Source organism: Dreissena polymorpha, chromosome 3 (assembly GCF_020536995.1).
Source record: "Dreissena polymorpha isolate Duluth1 chromosome 3, UMN_Dpol_1.0, whole genome shotgun sequence".
Classification (NCBI taxonomy): domain Eukaryota; kingdom Metazoa; phylum Mollusca; class Bivalvia; order Myida; family Dreissenidae; genus Dreissena; species Dreissena polymorpha.
The window spans coordinates 123,834,545-123,853,720 of record NC_068357.1 but is presented as its reverse complement, the minus strand read 5'-3'; the positions used below and the strand labels follow the sequence as shown (position 1 = coordinate 123,853,720).

The 19,176-nt window shown below is 39.6% G+C and overlaps 1 protein-coding gene across 2 annotated transcripts in view; it reads left to right on the top strand.

The window, feature by feature from the left end:
* Window positions 1-16,132, top strand: part of LOC127871300 (histone acetyltransferase KAT5-like) — a 30,587-nt gene extending 14,455 nt beyond the window's left edge. The window contains exons 6-14 of one of the 2 annotated variants that reach the window (XM_052414076.1): window positions 3,244-3,294; window positions 4,079-4,132; window positions 7,459-7,620; window positions 7,991-8,074; window positions 10,526-10,615; window positions 10,868-11,008; window positions 12,854-12,947; window positions 13,443-13,605; window positions 15,732-16,132. In XM_052414076.1, coding sequence (XP_052270036.1) covers window positions 3,244-3,294; window positions 4,079-4,132; window positions 7,459-7,620; window positions 7,991-8,074; window positions 10,526-10,615; window positions 10,868-11,008; window positions 12,854-12,947; window positions 13,443-13,605; window positions 15,732-15,948 — 1,056 coding nt within the window. In that variant the 3' untranslated portion in view covers window positions 15,949-16,132. The remainder of the gene's footprint in view (window positions 1-3,243; window positions 3,295-4,078; window positions 4,133-7,458; window positions 7,621-7,990; window positions 8,075-10,525; window positions 10,616-10,867; window positions 11,009-12,853; window positions 12,948-13,442; window positions 13,606-15,731) is intronic. The other variant, XM_052414077.1, reaches the window with a different exon arrangement.
* The last annotated feature ends 3,044 nt before the right edge of the window (window positions 16,133-19,176 follow it).

Below are 19,176 nucleotides of genomic sequence, written 5' to 3'. Positions count from 1 at the left end.
TGCACTATGTTTAACCTGGCCTGTATTACGGTATTGAGGTGGCCGATTCCCAGATAAAATTGCGGATGAGTTAATTCCCCTTGGAAAGGATAAAGCAATGAGATAGCAGGTAAGTATTTAATAATTAAAATGAATTTTACTTAAAAAATTTGTTTTAAAATATTGATTAATACAAATATTAAGTACATGTATATGTTTGGTTCTTATAAATTGAAAAGCAGAAAGTAGTATGGAGTGTAGGCATTATGAATACTCTTCAACTGGAGATGAAAATCAATAACAGATTCATGTTAGTAGTCAAAAGTATATTAGAAATCGGGTGGCTCAAATTCTGGATGGCTCGAACTTTTGTTGTCCCCACAAGTTCAAGCCATCGGGTTTCCACTGTATGTTGTTTGTAAAATCTCTGTTGCACATTTATTTCACAGTCATTCCACTGTCATAAATATGCAGAAAGGATGGTTATGCGCAGTGCTCCAGCAAGGCCTAAATCGAAGGGTGCCGCGCCCTGCCCTCCCGAACCTCCGCCCTGCCCCCCCCCCCCCCACCCGTTTTTTTACATATGATAATTCAAAAATCTCTTATTACATTGTAATTAGTTTAATCCTCATTGTAGACATTATATTTGAATGGTTTAATAATAATGGGAAGAATACAATTATTTATAACATATAAATTAACATGCAATAGGTAGCATTCCAGAAACACCCGCGCACTCGAACGTGCCCTTTTCACAAAATACTGCGCGTCGAAAGTGCCCTTTTGACAAAATACTGCCTGTCAAAAGTGCCCTTTTGAAAAAAAAAGCCCCCCTGCCCTTTTCAAATCCTTGCTGGAGCACTTGTTATGCGTAATATCAATAAAAAGGCTTCTATTGGCACATTGCAAGACTACAACTGTTATAAATTGAATTGTTCAAAGGAGTTATATATTTACATACTTTTTACATAACTTTGATAGGTTATTGTGCAGTGTAAGAAAGATTACAAAAGCGAGCATTTACATGTATTTTTCTCCACAAAATATCTTTGAATATTTATTTTAAATAATATGACTTTATATGTAGCTTTAGTAAAACCTATAGATTTATATATATGTGTATTTATATATAGAACATAATAATAATATGTTTTTATGTATAGAGGACTTTGGAATATGTTACGCATACTAACCTTTACTGCTATGCTTATGCTAGAAAACATATTATTTAAGTTATGAGATATTTAATTGACATATATTATATATATTTATCAGCTTTAGTTAACACTCGGGTCATGGTAAAAATGTGCAAAATACTATTTTTAGAGCATGGTCCATTTGAGTCTTACATGTAACAATCTTAGCAAAGTCAGCAACCTGGATAGGTTTTCAAAGGCACAACATTTAATTGGAGCCAAGGTTTGCTTGTTTATTCTCAGGAAAAGATTTCCAATGAATTGAAAGATAAGACCTTAAGACAGCTCAGCATCCTCATCTCAACCTATGGTCTTCTCCTGATAAATTATTGAAGAAATGTTTGCTATGTTAGGAATGCACATATAAAACACCAAAGAATAGCAAAATTAGTAATATACGTAATCTATGCGATTGCTTTCAACCATTGCATTACGATAATATAGCTGCACTCATGAAAAACTGGGCCTAATGCATTTGCGGAAAGTGTTGTCCCATATATGCCTGTGCAGTTTGCACAGGCTAATCAGGTACAGCATTATCCGCTGTTTACGTTTTTTTTGTTCAAAGGAAGTCTCTTTTTACTTTTTAGAGTAAACCTAGTGTAGGCTGAAAATGTCGTCCTGGTTAGCCTGTGCGGACTGCACAATCTAATCTTCATGCACTTCACACACATGCAAACCCCTTTTTTTCCCGGTAATTAAATTTGGTATTATTCACAGTTGCTTGCTTTTGAGATTATTTTTAACCCTTTTATTCTACTTTTTAAACTTAGCTGTCTGTCATTTAACTGTTATTGTTGAACAAAGGTTAACACAAACTGCATCACATTTAAGTCAGAATTGGCAGTTGTTTCTGAAAGAACACACATGTGGTTCTTGCCATACCAGTAATTTCAGGATTTTAATATGGCTGCTTTTATGCCAATATTCTCATAAGGACACAGAATATATATGCTTAAAAATTTGCTTGAAGTCTGTAATGAGTTTTGTTGAATGAATGACATTATAGGGGACAGTTTTTCATCCATTACTTGTCATGAATTACTTGTCTTCTAATGTCTAAACTGGCCCAAACACAAAACTTCTTACCAATCCAAATCATCAATCTTGCAATAAGATACCTGACTTTCAAAATGTTGCTACGAAGACCAATATTCAAATCATGAAGTTAGTCTTTGTCAGAGATCAGATATTCTCTTGTGGAGACTGCTTGTTTTATTGGGTTAGTACATGTATTTGCCTTGTTGAAGTGTTGTACAATAAAGCCTTCTGGGAAAAGTGTGTTTTATGCATGTACATGTACATTAAGTGCTGTCCCAGATTAGCCTAGGACGACACTCTCCTCTTTAAATGGTTTTCCCTAAGAGAAAAAAAACTTAAAATGTAAAAGTTTTCTCCCTAATTAGCCTGTGCTGACTTCAAAGTCAAATTTGGGATGTCACTTTACGCACATGCATTTAGCCCAGTTTTCACAGATTAAGGCTGTGTGTTGCATGCCAGGGTCCTGGCCTGGTGCTTGTCAGTGCTTGCATGTGTTCAGTGCACCTGTCTGCCAGGGTCCTGGCCTGGTGCTTGTCAGTGCTTGCATGTGTTCAATGCACCTGTCTGCCAGGGTCCTGGCCTGGTGCTTGTCAGTGCTTGCATGTGTCCAGTGCACCTGTCTGCCAGGGTCCTGGCCTGGTGCTTGTCAGTGCTTGCATGTGTTCAGTGCACCTGTCTGCCAGGGTCCTGGCCTGGTGCTTGTCAGTGCTTGCATGTGTTCAGTGCACCTGTCTGCCAGGGTCCTGGCCTGGTGCTTGTCAGTGCTTGCATGTGTTCAGTGCACCTGTCTGCCAGGGTCCTGGCCTGGTGCTTGTCAGTGCTTGCATGTGTTCAGTGCACCTGTCTGCCAGGGTCCTGGCCTGGTGCTTGTCAGTGCTTGCATGTGTTCAGTGCACCTGTCTGCCAGGGTCCTGGCCTGGTGCTTGTCAGTGCTTGCATGTGTTCAGTGCACCTGTCTGCCAGGGTCCTGGCCTGGTGCTTGTCAGTGCTTGCATGTGTTCAATGCACCTGTCTGCTTGCATTACAGATTGTTGATCCTGTGTCTTTACCGGCCACGCCACATTCATTTAGCATTGCGGTAAGTCCTAACTGTGTCTTTACCGGCCACGCCACATTCATTTAGCATTGCGGTAAGTCCTAATGCCTTCAGTGCCTGGGCGTTCCATTGCCACACGTTCTTCTGTGAAAACCATCATCTCTGTTAGATTACTAACTCTGACATTGTTTAATGAAGCTTCTTTAGTCTTTAGACTGAATCTTTTGTACCTGGCTAATATTTCGTTAAGTGACATACAGTAGTTTTCACTTCTGGCTGAAACGTTGAAATGTTTTTCTGACTGATTTCAAATTTAGCAAGTGAAAAGAAGGTCAATAAGATCTTTTCAATGCAAGTACTGCTTATTTACAAGTAAAATATTGATGTGGAAATGCTGACATTTAGAACAGCTTCATTGCTTCAATTGAATCTCACCCATTGGTCATTTAACAACCGTGTTTGCTTTTTGTTTATACAGCAGCATGGCCCATAAGGGATCCTTATCACACCTCACTGTGTCTACATTTGAGCAGCACGCTGTGAAAATGGGGCTTAATGCATGTGCGTAAAGCGTCATCCCAGATTGGCCTGTGCACTCCTCACAGGCTTATCAGGCACGACTTTTTCTGCAATTATGGTATTCTTCGTTTAAACGAGGTCTCTTCTTAGTGAAAATCCAGTTTAGACGGAAAGTGTTGTGCTGGATTAGCCAGTGCGGACTACACAGGCTAATGTGCGATGACACAATGCGCATGCCTTAAACCCAGTTTTCCCAGAACAAGGATCATTTCTGTTAGATGTTGAAGGTCTTTTCTGGTGTTTTCAGGATGAGCGTGGCAGCAGATCGGGAACCCCCTCTATACCACATGTCGGCTCTCTTGTAAGTAAGCTAGCAAACAACAAATAGGGATATTTATACCCCCACAAAACGAAGTTTAGGGGGGTATATAGGATTGAGCTTGTCTGTCTGTCGGTCCGTATTCAGTGTCCGCTCTCTTATTCAAGTTGTTTTCATCGATCTTCACCAAACTTGGTCAGATGTGGTATCTAGATGATGTCTAGGTCAAGTTCGAATATGGGTCATGCCGGATCAAAAACTAGGTCACGGGGTCACTTAGTGCGTTTTAAACATTGAGCATGGTGTCCGCTCTTTAATTCAAGTAGTTTTCATCCGAGCTTCACCAACCTTGGTCAGAAGTTGTATCTAGATGATGGCTAGGTCAAGTTCGAATATGGGTGATGCCGGATCAAAAACTAGGTCACGGGGTCACTTAGTGCGTTTTAAACATTGAGCATGGTGTTCACTCTCTAATGCAAGTAGTTTTCATCCGAGCTTCACGAAACTTGGTCAGCAGTTGTATCTAGATAATGGCTAGGTCAATTTCGAAGATGGGTCATGCCGGATAAAAAACTAGGTCACGGGGTCATTTAGTGCGTCTTTAACATTGAGCATGGTGTCCGCTGTTTTTTTTGAAGACAACATGCAAAATATTCTGTGTCAATGTGGTGGTGGGGGTATTCGTCACCTCAGTGACAAAGCTCTAGTTGTGTTTATTTCTGTTTATGCCATCATTAATTCTTATAAACTGATGTACATTTATCATGTTTTAAGCATTACTAAATTATGGGATGCATTTCACTACTCTTTTTTTTTTAAGAAAAAAATCTTTTGAAGCATGAAAAATAAACAAGTAAAAGCCAGAAAAGTATGATTTTGTTATGTCATGGCATTTATTGTTGTAATGGTGTAATGATAATTATGATGTGTGCCCTTCAGCCATGTTGTCCAGTGTTATATTCTTATTCAGAGTTGTTCTTAATAAATCATGATGTCTTGCAAAAATGTTGTAAAACTAAAATAACATAACACAATTTTTGGTAGAAGTTTTTTTAACTCATTTTTTTAAATTAAAACTGTTGCTGCTTTTATAATGGCTGTTTACTCACAAAACTGTACAATATAGTCATACACATTATTTGTTATTATGCAAACATTTATTGATTCTCATATGTCTGTTTATCAGTAAATATGTTAAATTGTCTGACTCCCTGACTTGGCCATATTTTTTTATGCCCCTGGATCGAAAAATTGGGGGTATGTTGTTTTTGGCCTGTCTGTCTGTCTGTCTGTCTGTCTGTCTGTCATTGTGTCAGTCAGTCAGTCATTGTATGTGTGTGTCACAAAACTTTAACAAAGGTTAAAGTTTTGCAATAACTTTTGCAATATTGAAGATAGCAACTTGATATTTGGCATGCATGTGTATCTCATGGAGCTGCACATTTTGAGTGGTGAAAGGTCAAGGTCATCCTTCAAGGTCAAAGGTCAAATTTATGGCTTCAAAGCGACGCAATAGGGGGCATTGTGTTTCTTACAAACACATCTCTTGTTTGTATATGTATTTGGACAAAGGCAGCATGCCGGATTGCCAATAAAAGTTGAAACTTTGAATAAATTAAGAACTACCAAAAGACAGTTTTTTCTCGGAAACAAATTCAAAAGTGGTTCTTTAAACCTTAACTTTTTGTTGCACTCATGCTTAAATAAATATGGTATAACTACACTTACTGCATAAAAATTAAATTCCATCTCGTTTTTATGCCATCAGCATTTAAAGTTGCCATGAGTCAAATATGTGTTGGCCTGTCTGTTCGTTTTTGTGTCTCTCCATCTGTCGGTCTGTCTCTTGAGGTCAGCTGAAGTGGGTGTGTTTATATTGTCTTTTTGACACTGTCAATATACGCACACAACCTGACCTTGAGCTACTTGTGGACTAAGACTTATTCAGAATGTCCAAATTGTTGGTTAACCCAGAATGACAAGTTTCGTCTCACATCAATACCTCTTGCTACAAACAGTTGATACTTGCATGGATGACAAGTTTTGTCTCACATCAATACCTCTTGCTACAAACAGTTGATACTTGCATGGATGACAAGTTTTGTCTCACATCAATACCTCTTGCTACAAACAGTTGATACTTGCATGGATGACAAGTTTTGTCTCACATCAATACCTCTTGCTACAAACAATTGATACTTGCATGGATGACAAGTTTCGTCTCACATCAATACCTCTTGCTACAAACAATTGATACTTGCATGGATGATACCTTTGAACACTTTTCATTCATTTTGGCCTTGAAATCGACCTACTTTTAGACTTTTACTCTTTACCACTTTAATTCGTATTTTGACACATTTATAGTCCCTAAGAAAGTCACATTTAATTAAATACCTTTCTAACTCAATTCAAGTTTTAAAGGCTTCATTTCCAACCCTTAGATACTGATGAGCAGCAAACAGCATAAAACCTGAACAGACTGCAAGTTACTTGCCAGCTGTTCTGGTTTTATGCTGGTTGCAAAAGCCATTGTCACTTTGCTTCTAATGGAGGAAAGGGTTAATTCAGATGGGTCAAATGTTTATAACTGACAAGGCTTCCACTCAGGGCATATGGGTTTATTGAATGCAGCATCTTGTTTATTGGATTAATAATATCTGAGCTATAAAATGGGCTTAGTGTTTGTGTATAGGGTACGCTAGGTCACTCATCCGTATGACACTTTACGCTTTGATGGCATTTTCTGTTTCAAGGAAACAAACCTTAAACACAAATCCACTCAGGTGAAGAGTGCCATGCCAGATAAGACTGTGCAGACTGTACAGGCTCATCCAGGACCAAACTTTATACATTTTTTTCACCATACAGGAAAGCATTTTTTCTTAACTTTTAGAAGTTATCGACTCACATTTTCACAATTTTAAAAAGTTTGTCTCTCCTTTTTTCACAGTTTTCAACAGTTTGCGACCCATTTTTTCACAATTTAAAAAAAAAAATTTGCAAATCTTTTATTTTCACAAAATGAGGATGCCAAAACTGCTTCACAAAGATAGGAAAAAAATGCCGCTAGAAGCAAGCCCAGTTGTCAAACAATGCATTTGAGCCACACTCTGGTAATACCAGACATTATGCATGCTGGTTAAGTATCGTCCCAAATTAGCCTGTGCAGTCTGCACAGGCTAATCAGTGACGACTCTTTCCCCCTTAACTGGATTTTCCTATAATTTTTTTTTTATAAAAGCTGAAAGTGTTGACCCTGATTCGCTTGTTAAGACTGCACCGGCTAATCGAGGACAATACTTTACGCACACTCATTAAGCCTGGTTTTCCAAGAAAGAGGTTAATTTCCGCAATGACATTTTCAGCAAGATTTAAACCTGGATGGGACTGCCCTGCCCTCTGCGCCACGCCAGACAGGCAGCATGGTGGCTCACCATGACGACGCAATCACCCGCATGAAGAATGTGGAGCTCATAGAACTTGGAACCTACCGCATACGGCCCTGGTACTTCTCACCTTATCCACAGGTAGGGGACATAGGTTTGCAGTACACTGAGTGAGACATTGAAAGCAGCAAAACTAAATGTGCTTCAACTTGTCAAATGCATAGTGTAGCCACAAAATATTTTATGTTTTTTTTTTTCAAATATGTTTAATGATATATAGCTGAAACTTGGAAGAGTCCTAAATCTTTTCATGATATAAATCTTATGTTTAAAGATAAACAAATGAAAATACTCATACATACTATGTAATTATGATGTGGTTGTTATTTGTGAGGGGATATTGTGTAAATAAAAAAAATGGTAAAAAGATATGTTGTTCAAAAGTATATGAAGGATATACAAATATCTTAAGGTCACATGTTACAGACTGTAATATTTGCATTTTTTTCAGGAGTTGACATCCGTCCCTATAGTTTACATCTGTGAATACTGCTTAAAATACGTGAAAAGTAACAAATGCTTAGAAAGACATTTAGTAAGTATGATACTTGTTTATTTTATTTTATTATACACAGTCTACATGTACTTAAAAATAATTTATTTAATTGAGAAAGAGTGACAAATTTATATTGTAACATTTGAGCAGCTTCATGCAAAAAAAGTGTTTTATGCCACATGCTGCCATTGATTAAAGCCTTGTCAGGAGCTACCTTGTCTGCTATTAAGTCATGCAATGTAATCTGGTCTCATAACCAGACAGGGTAGCTCCTGTCCAGACTGTGGTCTCATAACCAGACAGGGTAGCTCCTGTCCAGACTGCTCGCAAGATAATGTGGTCTCATAACCAGACAGGGTAGCTCCTGTCCAGACTGCTCGCAAGATAATGTGGTCTCATAACCAGACAGGGTAGCTCCTGTCCAGACTGCTCAGTCGCATAACCAGACAGGGTAGCTCCTGTCCAGACTGCTCAGTAATGTGGTCTCATAACCAGACAGGGTAGCTCCTGTCCAGACTGCTCAGTCTCATAACCAGACAGGGTAGCTCCTGTCCAGACTGCTCAGTCTCATAACCAGACAGGGTAGCTTCTGTCCAGACTGTAATGTGGTCTCATAACCAGACAGGGTAGCTCCTGTCCAGACTGCTCAGTCTCATAACCAGACAGGGTAGCTCCTGTCCAGACTGCTCAGTCTCATAACCAGACAGGGTTGCTCCTGTCCAGACTGCTCAGTCTCATAACCAGACAGGGTAGCTCCTGTCCAGACTGTAATGTGGTCTCATAACCAGACAGGGTAGCTCCTGTCCAGACTGTAATGTGGTCTCATAACCAGACAGGGTAGCTCCTGTCCAGACTGTAATGTGGTCTCATAACCAGACAGGGTAGCTCCTGTCCAGACTGCTCAGTCTCATAACCAGACAGGGTAGCTCCTGTCCAGACTGCTCAGTCTCATAACCAGACAGGGTAGCTCCTGTCCAGACTGTGGTCTCATAACCAGACAGGGTAGCTCCTGTCCAGACTGCTCAGTCTCATAACCAGACAGGGTAGCTCCTGTCCAGACTGCTCAGTCTCATAACCAGACAGGGTAGCTCCTGTCCAGACTGTAATGTGGTCTCATAACCAGACAGGGTAGCTCCTGTCCAGACTGTAATGTGGTCTCATAACCAGACAGGGTAGCTCCTGTCCAGACTGCTCAGTCTCATAACCAGACAGGGTAGCTCCTGTCCAGACTGATCAGTCTCATAACCAGACAGGGTAGCTCCTGTCCAGACTGCTCAGTCTCATAACCAGACAGGGTAGCTCCTGTCCAGACTGCTCAGTAATGTGGTCTCATAACCTGACAGGTTAGCTCCTGTCCAGACTGTGGTCTCATAACCAGACAGGGTAGCTCCTGTCCAGACTGTAATGTGGTCTCTTTACCAGACAGGGTAGCTCCTGTCCAGACTGCTCAGTAATGTGGTCTCATAACCAGACAGGGTAGCTCCTGTCCAGACTGTAATGTGGTCTCATAACCAGACAGGGTAGCTCCTGTCCAGACTGTAATGTGGTCTCATAACCAGACAGGGTAGCTCCTGTCCAGACTGCTCAGTCTCATAACCAGACAGGGTAGCTCCTGTCCAGACTGCTCAGTCTCATAACCAGACAGGGTAGCTCCTGTCCAGACTGCTCAGTCTCATAACCAGACAGGGTAGCTCCTGTCCAGACTGCTCAGTAATGTGGTCTCATAACCAGACAGGGTAGCTCCTGTCCAGACTGCTCAGTCTCATAACCAGACAGGGTAGCTCCTGTCCAGACTGTAATGTGGTCTCATAACCAGACAGGGTAGCTCCTGTCCAGACTGTGGTCTCATAACCAGACAGGGTAGCTCCTGTCCAGACTGCTCATAATGTGGTCTCATAACCAGACAGGGTAGCTCCTGTCCAGACTGATCAGATCAGTAGGCTGGTCTGGAGCTACAATGGCAGCATTTTGCATAAGACCCATTTTTGCATGACGCGGGTCATTTCATGTGATATTGCATTTGCCCAAATCAGGATTCCATAAAAGTCTTTAGAGAAATATGAAAGGTTCACTGTCCCAACTATAAACATTATTGAATCTCTTGTTGCATTTGCAATTGGGTTTATTCACCAGATTAAGCCCTTTACCACTCAGATACGCACATAAAAGCCTTTGTACTCCCTTAGAAATTCAAATTACATTTAAGACCTTTCTTACCAGGCTCAAGTTTTAAAGCCTTCATTTCGTACCCTAGGATACTGATAAGCAGGAAACAGCATAAAACCTGAAAAGACTGCAAGTGACTCACAGGCTGTTATGGTTTTATGCTGGATGCATATAGCCTTTTTCACTTTGCTTTTGAGCGAGAAAGAGTTAACATAATGGCTGGTTATAAAAATTATGCCCCTACAAATACATTTGTCTGGAGTTGTCAGTTACAGATTCCCATTGTCGATGTAGTCTTGTCTATGTTATTTTGTTCTGTTTTAGGCTAAATGTTTACTTAGACATCCACCTGGGAATGAAATATACAGAAAAGCTAATATATCAATATTTGAAATAGATGGACGAAAAAATAAGGTATGTTATGTAAAGAAACATCTCTGTCAAGAGGGGAAATCAACTTGTAGCGCAGGTGTCCTGTTTGATTATGTTTTGTATGTAACTGGTTTTAGAGATATAAGTTATGGGTTTTTTTCAAAAGTTTATAATTTATACATTTTGAGATATACAATGTTACTTGGAAAAAATGCATTATCCTCTTTTGCTAAAATGTTTTAAAACAATCTAACTTTAAGATAGATGTTTCTGAAAGTTTATAAATACTTGCAGAATTATGCTCAGAACCTGTGTTTGCTGGCCAAATTGTTCCTTGACCACAAGACCCTCTACTACGACACAGACCCTTTCCTATTCTATGTGTGCTGTGAGATGGACAACAAGGGATACCACATTGTGGGATACTTCTCTAAGGTGGGTGGGTGGGACAACTAGGGATACCACATTGTGGGATACTTCTCTAAGGTGGGTGGGTGGGACAACTAGGGATACCACATTGTGGGATAATTCTCCAAGGTGGGTGGGTGGGACAACTAGGGATACCACATTGTGGGATACTTCTCTAAGGTGGGTGGGTGGGACAACTAGGGATACCACATTGTGGAATAATTCTCCAAGGTGGGTGGGTGGGACAACAAGAGATACCACATTGTGGGATACATCCCAAAGGTGGGTGGGTGGATACAACAAGGGATACCACATTGTGGGATATTCTTCAAGGTGGGTAGGTGGGGACAAGAGATACCACATTGTGGGATACTTCTCCAAGGTGGGTGGGTGGGGACAACAAAAGATACCACATTGTGGGATACTTCTTCAAGGTGGGTGGGGAAAACAAGGGATACCACATTGTGGGATACTTCTCCAAGGTGGGTGGGGACAACAAGGGATACCACATTGTGGGATACTTCTCCAAGGTGCGTGGGGACAACAAGGGATACCACATTGTGGGATACTTCTCCAAGGTGCGTGGGGACAACAAAGGATACCACATTGTGGGATACTTCTCCAAGGTGGGTGGGTGGGGACAACAAGGGATACCACATTGTGGGATACTTCTCCAAGGTGGGTGGGGACAACAAGGGATACCACATTGTGGGATACTTCTCCAAGGTGCGTGGGTGGGGATGCATACATCTTTTAGGCCACAGACAATGTCATCAAAACTTTAAGAGGCCCAGTGAAGTTCCTACCTGTGTTATTGGAAAATAAATGGATTGGGGTACCGTAGTAGTGTTGTTATAGTTTAGAGATATCCAGACCTAGATAATTGCTGGGTTTTATAAAAAATTTATGGATATTATATCATGGTATCAAAGTGCCATGAAGTTGCATCTATACTTTATTAACATCATTTACATGAACATATATTTTAGGATAAACCATAGTTTGTTTAGAATGAGTTCACTGACCTGTTTACAGGTTTCAGCAAGATTATAAGGAAGATGTATTATGACCAACTATAAAAAAACATATATCCCTGGTATTGCCATAGAAAGTTTAGTTCAAAAGTAATATACAATAATATTGCACTTATTTGCCTTTTCTGTACATTCTGGAAACACAGCAAATGAGCCGTGCTCTGTGAAAAGGGGGTTATTACATGTGTGTAAAGTTTTGTCCCAGATTTGCCTTTGCAGTCGGCACAGGCTAATCAGGGATAACACTTTACGTCTTAACTGGATTTTTGCTAAGAAGAGACTCTCATGAAACGAAAAATAAAACAGTGGAAAGTGGCGGCCCTGATTAGCCTGTGCAGACTGGACTGCACAGGCAAATCTGGGACAAAACTTTACACACATTCCTTTAACCCCCTTTTCACAGTGCACAGTCCAAATCTGTTTAATTTAATGAAATGGCACTTGATTTCAAAAGATTTAATTAAATTGTTAAGATGTGTTGCTCCTCAGGCCACGCTTTAAAAATTGTTTGATTGCCCTGCCTACCCAAGGTTGCTGGTAATCGGTGGGTAGGGAGGAAAATTGTTTTTTTTTTAAACCCTAAGTGCATTTTCAAGTCTGCACGTTTTGACATATGACCAATGAGACAATTTAATGTCTATATGGCCACTTATAGTTGGTTGTACGGCCAATACAGTTAATTTATTGACTAAAAGATCAATTACAAAAAACAGAAAAAACAAAACTTTCTAGTGTGGACAATCTCATTTGCAAGATACGCAATGGAAATCAAAGTTTTTTATCGTTGGCCTCAGTCATATTGTTCAAAGCACTGAATATGGTGGTGTGTATCCTGCAGGAGAAGGAATCATCAGAAGACTACAATGTGGCATGTATCCTCACACTGCCCCCCTATCAGAAGAAAGGATTTGGGAAACTGCTAATAGAATTCAGTAAGGACGATACTGTAAAGATCTATTATCATAAAATGTTTAAAAGTCATATTAAAAAGTTTTATGGCAATACTACAGATAATGAAAGAAACTTGTACAACAAACCCAATGGCTCTAACTTTGATGCTTGTATTATTGCAACTGAGATTGATTAATCTTAAGCAAACCTACTTTATGTCATTGATAAATTAATAATAACACCCACATTTATATGCTTTGTTCACATAAATATGAACCTTGCTCTTGGAAAAAGGGGTTTAATGCATTTGCGTTTAGTATCATCCCAGCTTAATATGTGCAGATTAGCAGTCCACACATGCTTATCAGGTACGAAACTGTTTGCTTTTATGTGTGGTACCTGAATAGCCTGTGCAAAGTGCACAGGCTGATCTGGGACAACACTGTTGGCAGATGCATTAAGGCCCATTTTTCCAGAGTACAGCTCATGTACAACCAATAAAAACCAGACATTGATAAGTATTTTCTGTAACCTAGGTTATGAGCTGTCCAAAGTGGAAGCTAAGACGGGCTCACCAGAGAAACCCCTATCAGATCTGGGCCTGCTGTCGTACCGCAGCTACTGGTCCCAGACCATCACAGAGATCCTGCTGGGACTGAAGCCTGAGGAGGGCAATGAGAAACCACTCATCACAATCAAGTATGCGTAGTGAGAAACCACTCATCACAATCTAGTATGCATAGTGAGAAACCACTCATCATAATCAAGTATGCATAGTGAGAAACCACTCATCACAATCAAGTATGCGTAGTGAGAAACCACTCATCACAATCAAGTATGCGTAGTGAGAAACCACTCATCACAATCTAGTATGCATAGTGAGAAACCACTCATCACAATCTAGTATGCATAGTGAGAAACCACTCATCACAATCTAGTATGCATAGTGAGAAACCACTCATCACAATCAAGTATGCATAGTGAGAAACTACTCATTACAATCAAGTATGCATAGTGAGAAACCACTCATCACAATCTAGTATGCATAGTGAGAAACCACTCATCACAATCTAGTATGCATAGTGAGAAACCACTCATCATAATCAAGAATGCATAGTGAGAAACCACTCATCACAATCAAGTATGCATAGTGAGAAACCACTCATCACAATCAAGTATGCATAGTGAGAAACCACTCATCACAATCAAGTATGCATAGTGAGAAACTACTCATTACAATCAAGTATGCATAGTGAGAAACCACTCATCACAATCAAGTATGCATAGTGAGAAACTACTCATTACAATCAAGTATGCATAGTGAGAAACCACTCATCACAATCTAGTATGCATAGTGAGAAACCACTCATCACAATCTAGTATGCATAGTGAGAAACCACTCATCATAATCAAGTATGCATAGTGAGAAACCACTCATCACAATCAAGTATGCATAGTGAGAAACCACTCATCACAATCAAGTATGCGTAGTGAGAAACTACTCATTACAATCAAGTATGCGTAGTGAGAAACCACTCATCACAATCAAGTATGCGTAGTGAGAAACCACTCATCACAATCAAGTATGCATAGTGAGAAACCACTCATCACAATCTAGTATGCATAGTGAGAAACTACTCATCACAATCAAGTATGCGTAGTGAGAAACAACTCGTCACAATCAAGTATGCATAGTGAGAAACCACTCATCACAATCAAGTATGCATAGTGAGAAACCAATAATTACAATCAAGTATGCATAATGACAAACCACAACTCACATTCAAGTATAATTGCCATATATCTGTATATATAACTTAGCGCAGCTTATGAGCATGATCCCGGCAAATGGAAGATATTTGCCTGTTGTTGTTTTTTGGAGCGAGCATATGTTGTATTTTACAAAATTGCTGTAACACAAGGCTTGCTTTGAGAAATCTGGTCTTAATGCATGTGCTGTAAGAGTGATCCAAGATAAGCCTGTGCAGTCAGCATATGCTTATCAGGGACAACACTTTCCACAAGTATGGTATTTTTGTTTAAAGGAAGTCTTCTTAGAGAAAATCTAGTCTAGGCAGATAGTATAGTCCCTGCAGTGAACTGCACAGGCAAATCTGGGAGGACCTTTTATACACATACATTACCCGTTATGCCAGAGCGAGGCTCCGATAATGTCAGCCAGTTGACGAGGGCAAGTATAGGGAAACTACATGGTTAATTTGTTCTAAGCTCTTAGTACACATACTTGTGGCAGTGACAGACAACTATTTCGTTATGAAGTATCTGAAAGCTGACCACAAATGTCAAACATTAGTATATGATGTCGCTTTTAACATATTCCCGTAGTGTAAAGATCAAGGTAACACTTGAAAGTCCAAAGTACAATTGGCGAATATTTCTGGACTGTATAGTCATAATTCATCTTGACTTCTAGTCCTATGTCTCTTTTTCAAACTTTGTCAAACATTTCCTGGTTTCTAAAAAAATGGCAATTTGTTTGTCTCGAAATAGACTATGTTTATGCAAACACTGCACATGGCTGTAGAAGAAAGGGATCCAGCTACAAAGAGATAATTGGGGGGCTTTCTGGGAAAACTGGGCTTTATGTAGTGGGTAAAGGGCCATCCCAGATTAGCCTGTGCAATCTGTACAGGCTTACCAGGTAGGACCCTTTCCATACAAACTGGAATTGCTAAGAAGAGACGTCCTTTTAATAAAAAATACCATAACAGCATTACGCTCATGCAATAAGCCCCATGTTCCCAGATCAAGGGTCTGGGAAATCCTTTTCTATCCCCCTAACAATTCCATTCTGTGTCCTGCAGTGAGATCTCAGAGCTGACGTCCATCAAGAAGGAGGACGTGATCTCCACGCTGCAGCACCTGAACCTGATCAACTACTACAAGGGCCAGTACATCATCGTGCTGTCCAGGGAGCTTCTCAAGTCCCACTACAAGGCCATGTCCAAGAGGAAGATCAGGATCGACCCCAAGTGCCTGCACTGGCAGCCCAAGGACTGGAGCAAGCGCGGCAAGTGGTGAACCCATCGGAGTTAAGTTTTGAAAAAACTGGGCTTAACGCAGTCCACACAGGCTAATTTGGGACGACACTCTCTGCTTTTCTGAGTTTTTGGAAAACTGGTCTTAATGCATGTGCCTTAGGTGCTATCTTAGATTAGCCTAGTCAGTCCACACAGGCTCATCAGGGAGGATACTTTCCGCCAAAACTTAATTTCACTAAGATTCTTCCTGTAAACAAAAATGTATATACAAGGGGAAAGTGCAGGACACGGACTGAACAGGCGTATATACAAGGGGAAAGTGCAGGACACGGACTGAACAGGCTAATCTGGGATGGGGCTTTAAGCACATGCATTTTGCCCAGTTTATTTAGAACAAGGCTCAACATTACAGGTGAACGCATATACTTGCCCCTTCTGTGTAGGTTGATTAGAAGGGGTTACAGATTTTAAAGCTGGTCAGCTGTTGAGTTTATAAGACATAAAGGGTTTTGTGGGGCTGGCTCCATACATGCCCATGACATGGTTTATGTTGTGTTTGGTCATGCTTTGGATTTTGGCTTGCTGTGAGTCACAGCTAGATGCATGGCTTTGGTTGGATGGCTCATATTGGATAAGGATTATGGAAAGTGTTTGAATTGACTGCTGAATAAAACACATTGAGTCACGATTTTTGATAGCATGGACAGGAAATATTGTGCAGGTACTTAACTACATGGTGTGCTAAATGTTCAAGATGTCTTACAACCATGATCAATCATTTCTTATTTTGCCTGCGATTAAATGTTAAATTTGCTGCTGTATTTCATTTTCAATATACATTGGTGTATTTCAGTAAAATAGTTTATCCAGTGTCTGAAGGGCTTGAAAGGAATTGACCTCTGTAAGAAATATTTCTTGATGCATGTAATTTAGGAACTGCCATGGAGCATCTTACGACATAAATCACATATCATACATGCAGATTGTATGCAGATGTAGCAATGTGTCTAAGCTTTCACTTTGATAGCAATCACTCCACAATTGTAAGCAATTGAACATAATGAACTCTTCTATTGCCAAATGCCTTGAGCTTTACTTCTCACCAAATGTCAGCGTCTGCATAATACTCTGGGGTGGTATTCCAGAAACATCTTAAGTTCAAAATTACCATGTTTTGTATTTCTTTACTAAATAAGGACAGGGTTTTCATTAGGATTCTTTGTAGCAGGCTTTTGAGTTATTTGAGGAGGCGAACCTGCTAGGGGGGTCCGGGGGCATGGCCCCTGAAATTTTTTTTAAATAAAGGTGCCAAGTCGTTGCTTCTGAGCGATTTTGGGCACATATGTTACATGATTTTCCTCAGTTAAAATAGAGGATATTAATGTGAATTGTTAAGTCCGCAGGTTACATCAACTCTCAGGGGTGTCAATTGTCCCAAATTTGAAATCCTGAAAATAAAATCTGGGTGCCGATAGGGCCCACGGCGGGTTCAGGGCACACCCTGGACAGGGGTCCAGGGAGCCAGAGGCCCCCGGAAGCACCTGCAATTTAGCTTATTTGAAACAAAAAAATCGCTTCTTCTGAGCTTTAAGACACCTGTATTTTTAAGAGATTCAAAACAGAAAAAAATACTTTGGCTAGCAAATATCACAATATATTCCTTTAAATTTTCATTTAGATGCATGGGTCTGAGGTGAAATGTCCCTGTCGGGGGCGAAGGGCCCGGGCCCTAGCTTAATGTATAATTTCTGTGCAGTACATTATACATAACATGTATTCTTTACAGTATTAATGAAAATCTGAATTAAACAAACACTGGAAATTTTAACATTTTAATAAGTTGTAACTTCCAATAATGACAATGACATTTCAAAATATATAACTAAACCAATTTAAATGACTAGTCAACAAGTAGTTATTGCAAATAAGAAGAAACAGTACAAACTGTAAACATCTTTATCACCTGTCAAACAATAACATTCAATATAATTAACCTCTACTTAATACGATCCCATTTTTCCAAGAGTATGTGACTAGCAATTCAAATAATATTACAAAAGGAGTAAGTTACCTTAAGAAAAATAAAGTCTGATAAACATCACAATAATTAAAACAATAATACTGAAGCATTTTATGAGCAAATACCTGAACATTAATAAGTAATACTGTGTTAAGAGTACACAATGACTGTTTTTTTCTGAAATAATTGATTATTCAGTTTATAAAGATTGTGTGCCTGTTGACATGAGAATAATTGTTTTTATTTGATTAACTTAGGCATTTTTTTGGAAAAAAAATCGGGCATAGGTTGCCCCAGCTGATGTAATCTTAGGAATTAAATATTTTGCTGAGGAAGCTTCTTTGAGCCATTTTTTCAAATACAAATTTGGACATAGCTTAACATTGCAGTGCCCATTCAATATATTTAGCATTTAAGGCAACCAAGTCCGACCTTAATCATGAAAAAATCAGGAGAGTTTGGGGCTCGAGAGTTTCATTTATCGTAATGAAAGACTCACCCTCCTGTAAAATGTGGTAACAAATAAATCCACTTACCGCTCGGAGGATCAAAACTCCGCGGAGAAACCAAACATTAACGAAATCTGTCGAAAATCGAATAAAAAACGAAATGTAAGTGTAGCAGGAAAGTGCATTTATTCGGAGGTGCCGGTAAATGATAAACGTTAACAAAACTGGAACAAGATAACTTCAACAGCGAACTATCGTTCTTACTCGAAACACAAACGAAAAAGTCGTTTTTTTTCGTTTTTTTGACATATCCAATTGTTGACTTTGTCACAGTTTGTGAACTTGAATCAAAGTCGTACAGTCTCGTTACCCGCTCCGCGATTGGACAATTATATCGATAAGACCAATGAGAAAGCAGTTGACATATATCGGTTAAGGATGTTACTTCCGTTTCAGACAGTTAGTATATTAACGAATACTCGTCATTGTCGTGAAAATTTGCCGATGTTGTTTTTTTTTTATTTTCTTTCCAAATTTGAGCCGGCCTGAATAACATTTGAGGCGGTCAAATTGGCCGCCGGCCGCCTCCTAATGAAAACCCTGTAAGGAAACACATTTTTTGGTATTCATAAAATAAAATTGGCATAATGATGTTATTTAAATGTATATCTTGATGCCAATCTAATGCAATATGAAATGAAACACTTAGGAAATTATTATTTTTTAATCTTAAATTGGGAAATTAACTTAAGATGCTTCTGGAATATGACCCCAGGTTCACAGCTCTATATCTCTGTTT